General features: G+C 43.0%; 1 protein-coding gene across 11 annotated transcripts in view; it reads left to right on the top strand.

Moving 5' to 3' along the window:
* Nucleotides 1-19620, top strand: part of TASP1 (taspase 1) — a 317444-nt gene that overhangs the window by 112328 nt on the left and 185496 nt on the right. For all 11 annotated transcript variants that reach the window (XM_025000695.2, XM_025000693.2, XM_025000694.2 and 8 more), the window contains 1 exon segment: nt 3740-3818. In XM_025000695.2, coding sequence (XP_024856463.1) covers nt 3740-3818 — 79 coding nt within the window.

The raw sequence follows: 19620 nt of genomic DNA, 5'->3' as shown, positions 1-19620 counted from the left end.
AGTTGCTTACATGGAAAGCAGTTGCTTAATCGGGTTATATTGCTCAGATGGAAGAGAGGCAACAAGCCTGGAAACGTGGAAGCATCATATGAGAGGTAGAGGGCTGTCCTTCTTAACAAGCAGAATAGAATGAAACAATACATAAGCAAACTGTCTTTGAAAAGCAAAGACTCATATTTTTAAAAATGTGCTAAAACTAGGTATTCCTATATACATTTTAAATGCACAAAAAGCTATTAAATTTTAGCATATTACACATTTTACCCTGCTATAGATATAACAGTTCAGATGCTAAAGTGGCAATTTGAAAGAAAACTTCATTTGCTTCCTTCAGTTCAGTTCAGTTGCTCAGTCATGTCCGACTCTTCGCGACCCCATGAATCGCAGCACGCCAGGCCTCCCTGTCCATCACCAACTCCCGGAGTTCACTCAGACTCACGTCCATCGAGTCGGTGATGCCATCCAACCATCTCATCCTCTGTCGTCCCTTTCTCCTCCTGCCCCCAATCCCTCCCAGCATCAGAGTCTTTTCCAATGAGTCAACTCTTCGCATGAGGTGGCCAAAGTACTGGAGTTTCAGCTTTAGCATCATTCCTTCCGAAGCTTATACTAATTAGAATTTACAAATGTGACATGAAAAAGGAATTATTATGTTCTACTGTCCTCCAAACCCTACCTGACCCACATGAAAACAGGCGGTTGAGTTTAGGGGTTGAGTGTGGATTTGGGATTTTGGTAAACTTTATTCTAACCTCACCTCCCCACTTACCAGTCCCCTCACGTGGACAGGTTACTCAACGCCTGAAGTTCTATTTTCCACAATTGTAAAATGGGGATAAATAGCTACCTCAGAAAGTTCTAGAAGATTAAATGATACCATGCATTTCAGTCGCTTATCACAGTCCCTCCTAGTAACGTGGCAGTTGCTATTTATTAATTGCTGGCTGTGTGGAGCAAGAGTGTTAATTCCCGTGATCCTACAACACTGTGAAGTGCATGTTACTATATCCTTATTTTATAAAAAAGGAAACAAAGACCCAGAGAAGAGTAAATGATAATTATACTATCATCATTTGCATGACCTACTTTTACTGCATGACAGTAGCTTTGATAACATTTTACTACTAAAAAGAAGGAAGCTTTTTGTTTTTAAAGGTCTGCTTAAGTTTGTTGTGTTTTATCTAACAGAGTGGATAGGAGAGGGACAGTCTCTGATTCTTTTTTCTTACCTGTCACTGTCTCAGCCCAGCCTGTTTCAGAAAATGAAGAAGGAAGACAACTTTAGGTCATGAAATTGAGGAGAGATAGCATAAAGGAAATTTGCTGAGAAAGGAGACCAAGAGTAAGATAAACATTCTTTTCATGACCTCCACTGGGCTTCCAAGGAGTGTCTTTGTGGTCTTACTTACTACTTTTTGGGTGCAGAACTCCAGGTCAAGATAGTTGTGAGAAATGGAAAGGGGACCAATATCCAGGGTTTTCAGTGAAGGAAGGTTGGGCCCTTTCACTGAGGCTGCATGTTCTCTGAGGCCCTGGCTGACCCAGCACCCATCCTAGGTAGGACCGGTTGAATGGCTTTAGCCCACAGGTTTGCCAGTTTTTCCTGAAATCTATGAGGTGAATCACTTCTGAAGGACTTTCGGTTGCCACCCTCACCCAGCTGTCTTGTTTATTTTAGAAGCATGGTGTTTTCACAGGCAGTAATAGATTTCCTACTGTCTGCCATATTAGGGGTGTTGCATTCAGTTCTTGTTTCTGCTTTTAAGAGAGGTCTTCTCAGTGACAGCGACGGGTGACAACTGGATCACACAAACATGGTCAGATTTCATCTCCCTTATTCTGGACTTAGGGTCATTTCTCAAGGAGGGTCATTAGGGAAGTGGAGTGGGCGTGTGCATCTCAACCTCTTGGGGAACAGTTCACAGATTCCCTGGTGGCTCACCTGGTAAAGAATCCGCCTGCAATGCAGCAGACCTGGGTTTGATCCCTGGGTTGGGAAGATCCCCTGGAGACCGGAACTGCTACCCACTCCAGTATTCTGGCCTGGAGAATTCCATGGACTATATAGTCAATGGGGTCGCATAGAGTTAGAGACGACTGAGAGACTTTCACTTTTCACAGATTCTTTGAGAGAGAAAAGAGGAATCAGGGCATTAGAAAAGCCAAATTTGGAGAACTCTTAGGGGGAGGTTAAAGTATTTCTCGAGAGTAGACCCAGGATTGGTGGGTGGAAGTTACAAGAAAGTGGATATTCCTTAAAGCAATCGAAGGAAGAACTGCCCACCAATGAAAAGGGTCCGAAATGGGTATATTTTCCCACATGAAGTGGTGAAGTTCTTGGTATCAGAACTGCCTGGACTGTTTCCTAAAAACCCCTGTTCTATGCAGAATATTGGAACAAATTAATTCTGAAGTCCTTGTAAAAGGAATAAACCATCATAGAAAATTGAAATCTGTCTGGTTACCATTCTCTGTCTTAGCTTCCACTCCTCCCAAATAAGTTCCTAGAATATAGCAGTGCTATTTTTGTGGGAGTACCTTTTTCCTTCAGCAGTTCACCGAGAATACTGAATATATTGTTGTAGGATTTTTTTTTTAACACTGAATGTTTCAGAGTTTTTCTGTAATGGTTCTTAAAACTCAGTGTTTTGGAGTTTTTTTTCTGTAATAGTTCTTAAGTATCTTTTTTTTTTTTCTAATTCTTTTTTTTCTAACCTTTGCAGTAAATTCCACATGTTGCTGTGCCAATGTTTATTTAGCCATTTCTTTACCGCTAATATTTTGCTCTTATCAAACAGGTGATCATAAACATTCTTGACCACGCCTCCTTGTATTTCTCTGCAATAACCATCTAAGGGTTTTTTGAATTCTGCTTCTAACTAAGGAATGGAAAAGTCAGCAATTGTGATTCCCCTTGCAAAGGCAGAGAAATCATAGTAGATATTGAAGAGGGGAATCCAGACATTCTGGGTGGCACACCTGGAAACGAAATGGGAATGATTATCACACACTTTATAAAAACACAGTCGTGTTTTGTGTTCCTGGTGGTTTCAGACACAGAAAGTTGTTCTGCCACCTCACAGAGCGATTAGCTTGAAGAGGCCTTGTTGTCGCCTCTCTCTCTATCTGCCAGAATCGAGAGCAGTGGTGAGCATATACTGGGCCCTTTGGTGCATAACAGTTGGATTTCCTCTTGTTCTATCCTGAAGGAGGAGGAAAAAGGCACTAAAGCCTGAAGCAGGGTTTACTGGAGGGTGGCAGGGGGACCACCTGAATTCCAGGCCTGGTTAACAATGCTGATTCCCGGGACAGCCTCCAGACCATCAGGAATATAGCTGGGGACCCACGGTTATTAAGCTCCCCAAGTAATCTGACTGACACACACCTAGTTTGAGAGGTTATTTCAAGGGTCCAGAAGAGCCACACCCAACAAGCCTGCAGCAGAGGGAAGATTTTTTTCCGGGAAGGAAGAAGTTACTGTTGATAAGATTAAGAATTTTTTTTTTCTCTTTTCTGAAAATTTTAGATTAATCCTTAGCTGGAAATGGTTTTGATAGTGTTAGGACCATTGTCTGGGTAGGTCTTACTCAACCTCTGGTTATCACGCGTGTGCTATACATCATTATTAGATGAGGCTTTATTAGATGGGTATAATTTCTGGCTTCTGTTGAAAGCTAGCAATTATGTATAATGTTCTTAAAATGCTGTATTTATATTTATCTACCTTTTTTTCCCCCAGGCTGCTCTTTATGGATGTGGCTGCTGGGCTGAAAATACTGGAGCTCATAATCCCTACTCCACAGCTGTGAGTACCTCAGGTATTTGCTGCTTTCATGACCATTTTTCATTACTTCAACCTCGTAGGTCATTTATTGATTGAAAACAGCGTTTTTATGTAAACACAAAGTCTGTGCTAAGACACCTCATGGATCAGAACTTTGATGCTTGAAAGATCTTTGATACTTGGGAATGTTTTAGAATTGTTTCACAGTGTAAATGGTTTGCTAACATTTTCAATACAACTTTGGGGTTAACTAAAATTTAATTATATTTTTAATGGATTTTTTCCCCTCTAATGACTCATGATAGTGCCAAATTTGGGCCAACATGATATAAAAGTAGCAAGGCATTGAAAAGACTAAGATGTCATTTCTTGAGTAAAATGTTGACATAAATCTTACAAGGTGTATTTCAAAATGTATATCATGGCATATACTTTTGATAAAATGTAGCTCCTCTTTTTGTATTTGTATTAGAAGAGTCTTTATCATTCAGAAATGTGTGTGTGTGTGTGTGTGTGTGTGTGTGTGTGTGTCTCGGGAGAGTGGATTTGGGTGGGCAGAATGGTTGTTGTCTAAATCCAGGTTTTCATATGCTTGTGCCAGATGTACTTGAAGTTCATGATGTGGCTGACATGTGCGGCTGACAGAATAATATTGGTTCACCCACTTTGCTGTGTCATCTCTCAAGTCCGAATCCTAGTGCTTTGTGCTGGATGTCCTCAGGCTTTCTTGGGAAGGTGGGTGGGTATGGCTGCCCTTCCTTCCTTTCTCTCTCTGGTTTCTTCCGCATTGTTTTCTGCCCTGCCACACTGCCCAGCCACCCAGTCCAGTCGCCTTCCTCTCTTACTTACTCCTGCCTCTCTGGGGCCTCTACTGCTAGTGTATATCCTGGACCTCTCCTGGTTTGTCCCACTCCCTTGGCCTGCTCCGTCTTCTTCCCACTGCTAGTAGCTCCAGGCGTGGGCCTCTGCCAGCCTTTCCTCGTCTCACTGTGGGCTTCCTCTCGGTGATCTGATGCTGTCTCAGTGGTTATCTCGTAGAGTGCTGGCTTCCATGTCTGTCCCTACTCTGGACTTCACGCTTGAAGTCCACCTTGGTCTTTTCTACCTTCCTGTTGGACACATCCCTGTGGGTGTCATGTATGCACATGAGGTTCAGCAGCACAAATAAACACCTTTCTTCCTTATTCCCGCACTGTGGCCACCTTTCTCCTGTGTTCTTTGCCTCTTTTATTGCCATCACTATTTTGGGTCTCCCTGGTGGCTCAGCTGGTAAAGAATCCACCTGCAGTGTGGGAGACCTGGGTCCGATCCCTGGGTTGGGAACATCCCCTAGAGAAGAGAATGGCTACCCACTCCAGGATTCTGGCCCGGAGAATTCCGTGGACTGTGTAGTTCACAGGGTGGCAAAGAGTCGGATGTGACTGAGTGACTTTCACTTTCTGTAACCTATTTAGTCAGACTTGAATTCTTGGCACCGTTCTCAAACTTGTATCTTCTTTCCATTTCTTCTGACCTGACCCTGTTAGTTCAGACCCCTCAACTGCCCACCTGTTGTAGCAGCTTCGTGACCTTGATCCTTTTCTTGCATTGGTGGAAATATTTGATTTTGAGCCACTGAGGTGAAGTCCAAACACAAATTAATGTTGAATCTAAATCATACTAATATTATAGACCAAAAATTGTTTTCTAATTTGAAGAGATGAGCAAAGGTAATCAATCATATGAGTTAATTTTTAGTTTAATATTGCTGGTACATGAAAATCTTTACACATAATACTTAGGAATTAGTATGGCATAATTAATGCATAATTATGTATGCATAATTAAGTATGGCCCATGTCTATGGAAAATTGTGGTCTTTGAATAAATCAAAGTCTAAAACAGGTGATTCATTGTTTCATTTTCATTTTCCTAAAGAAGTATCAGTTGGTATCATGTGTGGTGTTTTTATTTTTGGTCAATATGTAGTTCAGCAAGTTGGTTTGTTGCTTTTTAAATGTTATTCTTATGTCTGCATGTTAGGAGACCTGAATTCTACTTTAAGCTGGAATTCTGAGAGCCTACTTGACTGTGTCACTTTGGGAAAGAAATTCAGTCTCCTTGGGGTTGTCCATCTCCCTTCTTTTTTGAATTGGTGATATAAAAGTTGGAATAGGAGTGTACTTTATGGGTTTGAGTCTATTAAGTAGAATGCAATAGAGGGGTAAGCTTAAATTGTAAAAATAAGGTCTTTCACCCTTCCCCTTGAATATTTCCTTCTTTGTTCATCTCATATCCACTGAAGATAGTTTTATATGATTAAAGATAACTTTAGGTTTCTAGTCTAAGATATCTACTGTAGATGTTTAGCTTTGATGCCCAGCCTATCATGTTATATTCTTCTTAAGTTTAAGGACTAAGATCTTAATGACCCAGATAACCATGATGTTGTGGTTATTCATCTAGAGCCAGACATCCTGGAATGCAAAGTCAAGTGGGCCTTAGGAAGCATCACTATGAACAAAGCTAGTGGATGTGATGAAATTCCCACTGAGCTATCTCAAATCCTAAAAGATGATGCTGTTAAAGTGCCACACTCAGCATGCTAACAAATTTGGAAAATTCAGCAGTGGCACAGGACTGGAAAAGGTCAGTTTTCATTTCAATCCCAAAGAACAGCAATGCCAAAGAAATGTTCAAACTACCACACAATTGAGCTCATTTCACATGCTAGCAAAGTAATGCTTAAAATTCTCCAAGCCAACAGTATGTGAAATATTTCCAGATGTTCAAGGTGAATTTAGAAAAAGAGGAACCAGAGATCAAATTGCCAACATCTGTTGGATCATCGAAAAAGCAAGAGTGTTCCAGAAAAACATCTTCTTCTGCTTCATTGACTATGCTACAGCCTTTGACTGTGTGGATCACAACAAACTGTGGAAAATTCTTCAAGAGATGGGAATACCAGACCACCTTACCCCTCCTGAGAAACCTGTGTGTAGGTCAAGAAGCAACAGGTAGAACCAGACATGGAACAATGGGCTGGTTCCAAGTTGGGAAAGGAGTAAGTCAGGCTGTGTATTGTCACTCTACTTATTTAACTTCTATGCAGAGTGCATCATGTGAAATGCCAGGTGATGAAGCACACACTGGAATCAAGATTGCCAGAAGAAATATCAATAATTTCAGATATGCAGATGACACCACCCTTATGGCAGAAAGTGAAGAGGAACTAAAGAGCCTCTTGATGAAAGTGAAAGAGGAGAGTGAAAAAGTTGGCTTAAAACTCAACATTCAAAAAATAAAGATCATGGCATTCAGTCCTGTCACTTCTTGGCAAATAGGTGGGGAAACAATGGAAACAGTGACAGACCTTATTTTTTTGGGCTCCAAAATCACTGCAGATGGTGACTGCAGCCATGAGATTGAACGACATTTGCTCCTTGGAAGAAAAGCTATGACCAACCTAGACAGCATATTAAAAAGCAGAGACATTACTTTGCTAACAAAGGTCTGTTTAGTCAAAGCTATGGTTTTTCCAGTAATCATGTATGGATGTGAGAGTTGGACCATGAAGAAAGCTGAGTGCCCAAGAATTGATGCTTTTGAACTGTTGGAGAAGACACCTGAGAGACCCTTGGACTACAAGGAGATCAAATCAGTGAGTCCTAAAGGAAATCAGTCCTAAATATTCATCGGAAGGACTGATGCTGAAGTTGAAGCTCCAGTACTTTGGCCACTTGATGCGAAGAGCTGACTCATTAGAAACCCTGATTCTGGGAAAGATTGAAGGCAGGAGGAGAAGGGGATGACTGAGGATGAGATGGTTTAATGGCATCACTGACTCAATGGACATGAGTTTGAGCAAGCTCCAGGGGATGGTGAAGGACAAGGAAGCCTGGAGTGCTGCAGTCAGTGGGGTCACAAAGAATCAGACACAACTGAGGGACTGAACAACAAGTCATCAGCCAGCAGAACATGAGGATAATAGAGCAAGTCTCCAGTTCTTTCCATCTGTGATTGCTTCACTCTTACTTCTCCTGGGGCTGTTGCTATGAGGTTGACAATGGAAACACATGGCCGAGTTGGCTGAGTAAGTCAGAAGAAAGGTGGAACACAGAATTTTGCAATTTTTTGGTCAAAAAAAAAAAAAAAAAGGACATATGCCGTAGGCTGTTGCAGAAAATCCAGAGACCTGGCCTACATTTTAGTTTTAAAGTTCTTGGTAGATGATTAGTGAAAGACAGAGGGAAGATAGCTAGTTATGGTCAGGGTAGGACTCTCCTAAGGCCAGACAGGTGATGTGGTTATTAGCCTGAGGGATAAACTCCAGCATCTTGTGGGGAAGAAGTTAGAGGGCAGGAGCTCACCTAGCAAACTCTGACTAATGTTCTGGCATCTTGGAAATTTGCTGAGCTTGAGAGGGAGCAAAGGAAATACATAGGTTCTTGTTCAGATTCTTGATTCACTGGCTGAGACATCCTAGCAAGTAGCTATTTATACAACACGAATAGCATTATCTTAATATCCATGAGGATTTAATGAGCTGACCTATGATCTCTAGAACTTATTCATCTTGCATAACTGAAACCTTGTGAATTTTAAATGGCAATTCTCCATTTTCCTCTTCCCTAAACTCTGGCTGTCACCATTTTACTCTTTGCTTCTATGAGTCTGACTATTTTAGGTACCTTATTTAAGTGGAATCGTGCAATGTCCATCCTTCTGTGACTGGCTTATTTCACTGAGCATAATGTCTTTTGGGTCCATCAGTATTATCGTGTGTGGCAGGATTTCCTTCTTTTTAAAGGCTGAATAATATTCTTATATGAATATACCACATTTTCTTAACTTGCTCATTTGTCCAAGGGCATTTGGGTTGTTTCCACATCTTGGCTGTTGTGAATAATGATGCAGCTCATGTGGGAGTGCAGATACCTCTTTGAGATCTTGATTGCAATTCTTCTGGATAAATACCCAGAAGTGGAGCTGCTGGGTCCTGTGATAGTCCCATGTAGTTTTTTGAGGAACCTCCATATTGTTTTCTATAGCAGCCGAACCACGTTCCTACCTCCTATATATGAGAGTTCACATATCTCTGCATCCTCACCAACATTTGTCTCTTGTCTTTTTGGTAATATCCATTTTAACAAGTGTGAGGTGATATCTTGTGGTCTTCTGTTGCACTTCCCAGATGATGAGTGATGCTGAACACCTTTTCATGTACCTAGTGACCGTTTCTATGTCTTTGGAGAAATGTCAAAGTCCTTTGCCCATGTTTCAATATTGATCTTTTTTTTTCTTCTGCTATTAAGTTGTAGGAGTTCCTTGTCTATTTTGGATATTAATACCTTATCAGTTATGTGGTTTGTGAGTATTTCCTCCCATTCCATCAGTGTCCTCTTCATACTGTTGCTTATTGCCTTAGCTGTGTTGAAGCTTTTTAGATTGACATAGACCTCCTTGTCTATTTTTGCTTTTGTTGCCTCTACATTTACCATTATATCCTAGAACAAAATATACCCATGTAAGACACTTACACTAGAGGGGGAAGAGACTGCCAGTTATATTATGACACATGGCTTTGTCATCACTTAACACATGGCTATTACTTTGCAAGTATTGCATTGGGGGTGTTCTCCCAACAAGAAATATTTGCTTCCTTGATAGCAAGGTTGTGCTTCTTTGCCATTTCCATGCATTCCTATGTATGTAATCACTTTTTGTTTGAATTCTGTATCAGATTGTAGTCCTTTTGAAGACATTGAAAATGGCAGTTAAACTCAACACATGGAGTTCCAACATGGAACGCAACTCAGCAGAAGGGTCAGCAGGGGTTAGCAGATGGGAGCAGCTGACCTCCAGAGGCAGAGCTGGCTGTGTCCCAGCTGCTGCCTGCAGCAGAGCCATGGGAAGATGCTGTCAACTGCAGTGTGCCTCCTGATTTCTGAAAATTTAAAATGTGAAAAAAGAGCATGCCCTTCTTTTATTCTCAGCGTTTTTTGTGAAAATAAACAGTTTGAAGCTTTCTTTAAGCAGTGGTGTAAGCTCCTGAGAACAGGGGCTCTGTGAGTATATTTGTGTTTCCTGAGTGCCTGGCATAGGGCTTTGCACTTAGTAAATGCTTCATAGACAGAATTAAAAAATGTGTGTGTATGGGCAACAATATTATAATCATCAGCCTTGTTAAGAGACTGGAACACAATTATTCCAGCCATTAAAAAGAAAGGATAGTTATGTAATGTGGTGGAGGTTCTAATTATTGCATGATGGCAATCATATTACAGGAAATAAATATATGAAATTAACATGTTGTATACCTTAAATGTATACAATGTTACATGTCAAGTATATTTCACTGAAAAAGAGAGAAATGTGTACGTGATTCTTCCCTCTCATAGGATTCTAAGGTTATCCACCATGAAATTTCCTTAAACAGCATTTTAAAATTTGATTTAATTTGCCAGAATCAGATTCACACATAATTTTTCAGTAACACATCAGATGTGTAATATAAGATACATCTGTGGTCTTTCTCTGGCTATGGAAGGGAAGAGCAGATCGAGGATTAGAAGATCAGAAGGAGGGAAAAAGCAAGAGATTAAGTTTATGCTCTGGCTGACCTTAACATTGGTCTTCTGTTACTTGTCTGTGCCGTCTGGTTTTTTTCTTAAAGAGAAATAGCAAGTCCGGGGGTTTTGTGGCAGCTGACTAGTGATCAGGAGACAGCGGCTGCAGTCTCCCTTTTCTGGTGTTCTGTCATGAAGAACAGTCTGCTACCCTAGAGGAAACCTGGTGATTTCTGACTTTCTGGGTTCTTTGATTTTCCTGGTCTTAGCTGTTTCAGAAATCAGAGGGTGGTGAGGGTGTGCCCCTGGCTTCTTAAGAGTAGGTTCAAAGATGGATGGGATAAAAAAATGCGAAGAATGAGACCAGGCTGCTGCTTTGATATTAATATTTCTGAGCCAGTGATTGGAGTCTCCTCTGCAAGGGTGGGGAAGTATGTCAGTATGTGGCCCCTTCTCGACTCTTTCTCCTAACCACCAGCCACAGGTCTGCCCCTGCCCCTCGGTGGGAGGTTTCCTGTGTGTCTGTGCTTCCCAGATGCCTTTGTCAGGAGGGCACAGGGCTGGCTTGCCTCTGAGGGTGGAGTCCCAAGAGCCAGTGGGACCTCACTGGTGAGACATCTACGTGTGTCCTGGAGTTTGTGGTTTCTGGGGCCCAGGAGGGATGGGGAGGCAGGCAGGAGCCCATGCTTCTGTTTCCTTCTTAGGAGCATCTCTTATTTCTCTTTAGTGCTCTGTCTGTCACAAGCGCTTTTCGTGGCTCAGTCTCTTGATTATCATGAATAAAAGCCCTGTTCTACTCTGGACCCTGGGTGCAGATCACCTAGGGGTCCAGCCTCCTTTCCAACTCTTTTCCCTATTTTGTAGCAGCCTTTCAAGGTGAATCTTCAAGGAGTTGCCTGTATTTCATGTCTATTATTTTACTTAGTCTTTTCCACTTATTGAACTTTATGATTATTTTTTTTTTTTTGGTAAATATTTATTTATTTATTTTTGGCTGTGCTGAGTCTTCACCCCTGAGCAGGCTTTTCTTTAGTTGCAGTAAACAAGGGATCCTCTCTAGTTGGGGAGTGCAGGCTTCTCACTGTGGTGGCTTCTCTTGCTGCGGAGCACAGGCTCAATAGTTGGGGCTCACGGGCTTAGTTGCTGCAGGGCATGTGGGATCCTCTCGGATTAGGGATGGAACCTGTGTCTCCTGCGTTGGCAGGTGAATTCTCCACCACTGAGCCAGCAGGGAAGTCTACTTATTGATTCTTGTATATACTTTAGTTGGGCCTCTTCCTCCCTTCTACCAGTCTGCTCTTGTCAAGATTTTCAGTCACCTCCAAAGCCCAGTGGTCATCTGTTAGTCCTGTAAGCAGTGTGTGACACAGTTGCTTGAATGACTCGCTCCCTGGAAAATCCGATTTTTGATAGACTCCCAGAGCATCCAACGTGAACGGTTTTCTTCCCAGCTCACTGGCTGCTATCCTCCGCCTCCTTCGTTACTGTTTCTCATCTCCCTGACCTCTCAGTGCCCTGAGGCCAGCCCTCTGCCTTTTCTGTGTCTTTGAATACTCGCTGCCTCAGTGTTATCCAGTCCAATGCAACTCCCACCTTTTAATCTCTACCTTGGGCTTCTTCCCAGAACTTGGTTTTTTAACTGCTTCTCAAAGCACCCACCTGTTGTGTGTAAATAGGCAACTCAGTTCAGTTCAGTTCAGTCGCCCAGTCATGTCTGACTCTTTGAGACCCCATAAACTGCAGCATGCCAGGCCTCCCTGTCCATCGCCAACTCCCAGACTTTACCCAAACTCATGTCCATTGAGTCGGCGATGCCATCCAACCGTCTCATCCTCGGTTGTCCCCTTCTCCTCCCGCCTTCAGTCTTTCCCAGCATCAGGGTCTTGGGCAGTGAGTCAGCTCTTCACATCAGGTGGCCAAAGTATTGGAGCTTCAGCTTCAGCATCGGTCCTCCCAATGAATAGCCCATCCAACAATGAGCTCTTGATGTTGCCCTTCCCTCCCCCACCTGCTTCTCCACACAGCAAAGAGCACCTGCAGCCTCCCATTATCTCAGGCCAAAATCTTGGAGTCATGTCTGACCCTCTCTTCTTTTATCTCACCCAGTCCACTCCAGCAACAAATAATACACTCCTCTCTAAGTGTATTTAAATACACTCCTCTCTAAGTGTATTTAAAATCCATCCACTTCATAACACCCTGGGTGCCATCAGCAGCTTCAGGGTGCTGTCATCTCTGATCTGAGTTGTTGCAGGAGTGCCCAGCTGGCCCCTTGTTTTCTGCTCCTTTTCCCCTTTTATTCAGTTCTCAGTAACTCCTCTAGCAGTTGATGTTTAAACCTAACTCAAATCGCGTGTCATTCCTCCTCTTGAACTGGCCAGCATGTCCCATCTTAGAGCAAGGCCACAGCCTTTACTCAGGGCCGATGAGGTGCTGCCCACCTTCCCCTCAGGCTGCAGCTCTGGCTTTTCCTGTCTGCTCACTCAGCTGCTTCCTTGTGCTCGGCCTTGCCAGGGACACTCCCACTCAGGGCCTCTCTGCCTGCATCCTTCCTTTCCCTTTAACTCTCTACTCTGAGTGTCTTGGGCTACTCAGGAAGCACTACTGATAAAGAACCCACCTGCCAATGCAGGAGATGTAAGAGATGTGGGTTTTCTCCTACACTGTTGGTGGGAATGCAGACTAGTACAGCCACTACAGAGAACAGCATGGAGATTCCTTAAAAAACTGGACATAGAACTGTCATACGACCCAGCAATCCCACTGCTGGGCATACACACCGAGGAAACCAGAATTGAAAGAGACACGTGTATCCCAGTGTTCACTGCAGCACTGTTTACAATAGCCAGGACATGGAAGCAACCTAGATGTCCATTGGCAGATGAATGGATAAGAAAGCTGTGGCACATATACACAATGGAATATTACTCAGCCATTAAAAAGAATGCAATTGAATCAGTTCCAATGAGGTGGATGAAACTGGAGCCTATTATACAGACTGAAGTAAGTCAGAAAGAAAAACATCAATACAGTATAATAACACATATATATGGAATGTAGATGGAGAAGGCAATGGCCACCCACTCCAGTACTCTTGCCTGGAAAATCTCATGGACAGAGGAGCTTGGTGGGCTGTAGTCCATGGGGTCGCAAAGAGTCGGACACGACTGAGCAACTTCACTTTCACTTTTCACTTTCATGCGTTGGAGAAGGAAATGGCAACCCACTCCAGTCTTCTTGCCTAGAGAATCCCAGGGATGACGGAGCCTGGTGGGCTGCCATCTATGGGGTCACACAGAGTCGGACACGACTGAAGTGACTTAGCAGCATGGAATTTAGAAAGATGGTAACAACGACCCTATATGTGAGGCAGCTAAAGAGACACAGAGATAAAGAACAGACTTTTGGACTCTGTAGGAGAAGGCCAAATTCAGACTTAAATTGAAGAAAGTTACTAGACCATTCAGGTATGACCTAAATCAAATCCCTTATGATTATAGAGTGGAAGTGAGAAATAGGTTTAAGGGACTAGATCTGATAGATAGAGTGCCTGATGAACTATGGATGGAGGTTCATGACATTGTACAGGAGACAGGGATCAAGACCATGCCCATGGAAAAGAAATGCAAAAAAGCAAAATGGCTGTCTGGGGAGGCCTTACAAATAGCTGTGAAAAGAAAAGAAGCAAAAAGCAAAGGAGAAAAGGAAAGATATAAGCATCTGAATGCAGAGTTCCAAAGAATAGCAAGAAGAGATAAGAAAGCCTCCCTCAGCTATCAGTGCAAAGAAATAGAGGAAAACAACAGAAAGGGAAAGACTAGAGATCTCTTCAAGAAAATTAGAGATACCAAGGGAACATTTCATGCAAAGGTGGGCTCGATAAAGGACAGAAATGGTATGGACCTAACAGAAGTAGACAATATTAAGAAGAGGTGGCAAGAATACACAGAAGAACTGTACAAAAAACATCTTCACGACCAAGATAATCAAGATGGTGTGATCACTCACCTAAAGCCAGACATCCTGGAATGTGAAGTCAAGTGGACCTTAGAAAGCATCACTAGGAACAAAGCTAGTGGAGGTGATGGAATTCCAGTTGAGCTCTTTCAAATCCTAAAAGCTGATGTTGTGAAAGTGCTGCACTCAATATGCCAGCAAATTTGGAAAATTCATCAGTGGCCACAGGACTGGAAAAGGTCAGTTTTCATTCCAATCCCAAAGAAAGGCAATGCCAAAGAATGCTCAAACTACCACACAATTGCACTCATCTCACACGCTAGTAAAGTAATGCTCAAAATTCTCCAAGCCAGGCTTCAGTAATACGTGAATTGTGAACTTCCAGATGTTCAAGCTCGATTTAGAAAAGGCAGTGGAACCAGAGATCAAATTGCCAATATGCGCTGGATCATCGAAACAGCAAGAGTTCCAGAAAAACATCTATTTTTGCTTTATTGATTATGCCAAAGCCTTTGACTGTGTGGATCACAATAAACTGTGGAACATTCTTCAAGAGATGGGAATACCAGACCACCTGACCTGCCTCTTGAGAAACCTGTATGCAGGTCTGGAAGCAACAGTTAGAACTGGACATGGAACAACAGACTGGTTCCAAATAGGAAAAGGAGTACATCAAGGCTGTATGTTGTCACCCTGCTTATTTAACTTATATGCAGAGTACATCATGAGAAATGCTGGGCTGGAAGAAGCACAAGCTGGAATCAAGATTGCTGGGAGAAATATCAATAACCTCAGATATGCAGATGACACCACCCTTATGGCAGAAAATGAAGAGGAACTCAAAAGCCTCTTGACGAAAGTGAAAGTGGAGAGTGAAAAAGTTGGCTTAAAGCTCAACATTCAGAAAACGAAGATCATGGCATCTGGTCCCATCACTTCATGGGAAATAGATGGGGAAACAGTGGAAACAGTGTCAGACTTTATTTTTCTGGGCTCCAAAATCACTGCAGATGGTGACTGCAGCCATGAAATTAAGACGCTTACTCCTTGGAAGAAAAGTTTTGACCAACCTAGATAGCATATTGAAAAGCAGAGATATTACTTTGCCAACAAAGGTCCGTCAAGTCAAGGCTATGGTTTTTCCAGTGGTCATGTATAGATGTGAGAGTTGGACTGTGAAGAAGGCTGAGCGCTGAAGAATTGATGCTTTTGAACTGTGGTGTTGGAGAAGACTCTTCAGAGTCCCTTGGACTGCAAGGAGATCCAACCAGTCCATTCTGAAGGAGATCAGCCCTGGGATTTCTTTGGAGGGACTGATCCTAAAGCTGAAACTCCAGTACTTTGGCCACCTCATGCGAAGAGTTGACTCATTGGAAAAGACTCTGATGCTGGGAGGGATTGGGGGCAGGAGGAGAAGGGGACGACAGAGGATGAGATGGCTGGATAGCATCACCGACTCGATGGACGTGAGTCTCAGTGAACTCCGGGAGTTTGTGATGGACAGGGAGGCCTGGTGTGCTGCGGTTCATGGGGCCGAAAAGAGTTGGACATGACTGAGCGACTGAACTGAACTGAACTGAGGAGAAGGCGAGGGTGGGATAATTTGAGAGAATAGCATTGAAACGTGTATATTACCATATGTGAAATAGATCACCAGTCCAAGTTTGATGCATGAGACAGGGCATTCAAAGCCAGTGCACTGGGATGGCCCAGAGGGATGGGATGGGGAGGGAGCGGGGAGAGGGGGTCAGAATTGGGAGCACATGTACACCCGTGGCAGATTCATGTCAGTGTGGCAAAACCAGTACAGTACTGTAATTAGCTTCCAATGAAAATAAATAAATTAATTAAAAAAAAATGCAACACACACACACACAAAGAGATGTGGATTTTGACAGGAGAGCCTGGCAGGCTGATGGTGCATAGGGTCATAAAGAGTCAGACACAACTGAAGCAACTTAGCTCACATGCATGCACCTGAGTATCTACACCCCTGCCTCTGCCTCATCAGCTCTTGATTCAGGTGATTCACCTTCTCACAGAGGTCTTCCTCAACCACCCCGTTTTAAACATGTAAATCTTCCCTCAGTAACATCCCCCAGCCCCCTCCCACATTTTATTTTTTCCCATAGAATGTATCATGTCTAACATACCTTTTGTGTCTTTATTTTATCTTTGTAGTCTTCTTCTCTCTGCTACATGAAACTCCATGAAGGTAGAGATTTTCCTCAGCTTTGTTCCCTGATGTCTGAATGGTGCTCATCCGACAGAGTCTTTGATGCTTTTTGAATGAATTGATGTGAATTGATATAAACAAACAGATATACTGGGGCGTGTCTTAGCTCAGACTGCTATAACAAAATACCATAGGCCGTGTGACTTAAACATTTATTTCTCCAAGTTCTGGAGGCTAGGAAGTCCAAGATCATGGTGGCAGCAGATTTGGTTCCTTCTGGCTTGCTGCTGGCCAGTTTTTTGCCGTGTCATCACATGGTGGAAAGAGAGAGAGAGATAGAGGCAAGGACAGAGGAAGAGAGGGAGGGAGGGAAAGAGAGAGAGAGAGGAAGAATGGACATGAGTGAGCTACCATCTCTCTTCCTCTTCTTACCGGGACACTAATCCCATCCTGGGGGGGCCCACCCTCATGACCTCATAAAACCCTAATTACCTCCCCAAAGACACCACCAGCACCTTGGGGTTAGGGCTTCAACATCACCTTTCTGGGGGCACAACAGGTGGAGTGGTTTAGGTCATGCCCAGCTGAGTCAGGGCTGAGAGGAGGTAAGTACAGAGTTGAGAGTGGTGTGTTCTGATGAGAACAGAGATCCCTGAAGAAGAGGGGTGAGTCCAAGGTGTGTGGGTCTTAAGCTGGGGTCTTATTGGGTGCTCTCTGGATGGTCTTGACTAAGTATTGAAGTTTTCTTTTGTATAAAGAGGGGGACCCTTTGAAGAGGGAGATGCTCATTCTTTTGGAAAAGAGGTGAAGACGGAACTTTTATCTTTTAGCTTGCTCTGGCGTGATGAGCCATGTTTCAGACAGAGGGGGCTGGTTCTTCTGGGTGGGGCCCGGACTCTTCAGCCCACTCTAGCTCCTTTACCTGCCTTGCTAGGGAGTGTTCTTTCTCACTGATGTGGCTGACAGTGTGGCTTCTTGGAAGCTTCTTGTCTGTATGAAACAAGCTTTCATAATCTGTTATTATGAAAGCATAATAAAAAATTAAAAACTGAGACATTACTTTGCTGACAGAGGTCCATCTAGTGAAAGCTGTGGTTTTTCCAGTAGTCATGTATGGATGTAAAAGTTGGACCATTAAGAAAGCTGAGTGCTGAAGAATTGATGCTTTTGAACTATGGTGTTGGAGAAGACTCTTGAGAGTCCCTTGGACTGCAAGGAGATCCAACCAGTCCATTCTAAAGGGAATCAGTCCTGAATATTCTTTGGAAGGACTGATGCTGAAGCTGAAGCTCCAATACTTTGGCCACCTGATGTGAAGAACTGACTCCTTGGAAAAGACCCTGATTCTGGGAAAGATTGAGGGCTGGAGGAGAAGGGGATGACAGAGGACAAGATGGTCGGGTGGCATCACTGACTCAATGGACATGAGTTTGAGCAAGCTCTGGGAGTTGGTGATGACAGGGAGGCCTGGCGTGCTGCAGTCCATGGGGTCACAAGGAGTCAGACATGACTGAGCAACTGGACTGAACTGAACTGAATCTTTTGCACTCAAGATTCTTAGAGGGCAGACACTTAAGCTGAAGTAATTTGGGATTTAATATGTAAATGTCTTGAGAAATCTTTTTGTGTGATTTATGACTTCTAGATGTGAGCATAGATAAAACCCTAATATGTTTGTAAACATCATCCTCTTAAGACCACTTGACTCTTTGGACTGATTGGTTAGTCTGGGTGGGGAGGAAATATTGTTCATTTACAGATGACAGAGTCGATAAATTCCCAGCACACTTCCCAAAACTAAAGTAGTTATGTGGGATGGGAATTCTACTCCAGGACCATCGTTTACTCTAATTAGGTCACTTCATATCTGATGAACTATTAATACATTATTTCCTGCTTTTGGTTCTGAATGTTGCTAGGTTATTTCTTAGGAAGCCAGATTCGTGTGACAGCTTTGGTATCGTGCATTTTGGATGTTTTATTAATAAACGAGTGGACTTTTCCCTGATTGTGAAATAACACTTGGTCATTGAAAAGAATTTGGAAAATGAAATTTTAATGTTGCTATGCTGTGATAGTGTGTTAATATTTTGGGTAGATTTTTGGTAGATAGAACAAATGACTGTCGTTTAGCTTGTTAGTCTTTGCCCATTTAATATTCTGTAATGAATATTTTTATGATACTGTAGATGTTCTTCAAAACTTAATTTTAGATGTGAAGGGTGTGTTTCCCACAAACATGAGCTCAGGCATTTTGCTCTTATGTAAGAAGACTTGTAGCTGCCCTCAAGCTATAACACAGCAGCTGTTTTATAGGCTCTTATCCTGTGCTATGTAGTGTTTGGCTGTGATACAGGAGAAGACAGGCCCCATTCTCAAAGGGCATGAAGTCTACGGCCTTACTTGTTAACACAGGGAAGTTTCTTGCTAGTCTAGAAATACATTAAAATAAAGGCTTGCTGCGCTGAACCGGGCTCTGCTGTGTCCACACAGCTGAGGGATGCTCCCTGCAGAGCCTCCCAAGTGGACCTTGGCACACCTGGCCGCCTGGCTCCTTTTGCTGCCTTTAGTACCTCTTCCTTCTTGCCATACACCCTCTCCCCAAAGGCCCACCAAAGCCAGTTGCTTTTAAACAGCACCACCAGGACATTCATCTAAGCCCCTAAAATGTCTCCAGTGCTGCAGGAGAGCTCAGGACTTCATGAAGAAAAGTAGGTCTTTCTGAAAGAGACTGTACACTTAGGTGATGGTAGATGAAGTGAACTCCAAGATGTTCTTTTACTGTTTGCACTTTCTCAGATTTTTTTTTGAGGGGGGGGGGTGGGTGGGCCAGAGACTTATTTTGCATCGTTTGTTATTTGCTGAAAGAACAGACTTGTAATTTGAAGACGCAAGGTAAAGCAATGGTAGAAACAGAAGCATGAGATCAAGTGATGGGTTAAAGTGCCAGCGCTCTGATCCTTCGTGTAATTCTCCCTTTGATTGTTCTCACTTGAAAGAATGCCTTTTCCTTCCCATTGTCGAGCACTACCTGCTGTCAGTCGGAGAGGGAGGAAGTCGAGCAGCTTGTCAGAGCCTTTCTGAGCCGCCTTCATATGGTTCGCAGAGACAGAGCTGGGTTTTCATTTCTTCTTTCATTCAACAGGAGTCCCTTT

Source organism: Bos taurus, chromosome 13, assembly GCF_002263795.3.
Source record: "Bos taurus isolate L1 Dominette 01449 registration number 42190680 breed Hereford chromosome 13, ARS-UCD2.0, whole genome shotgun sequence".
Lineage (NCBI taxonomy): Eukaryota > Metazoa > Chordata > Mammalia > Artiodactyla > Bovidae > Bos > Bos taurus.
The sequence above is the reverse complement of the archived record's forward strand: the minus strand, read 5'-3'. Positions and strand labels throughout refer to the sequence as shown.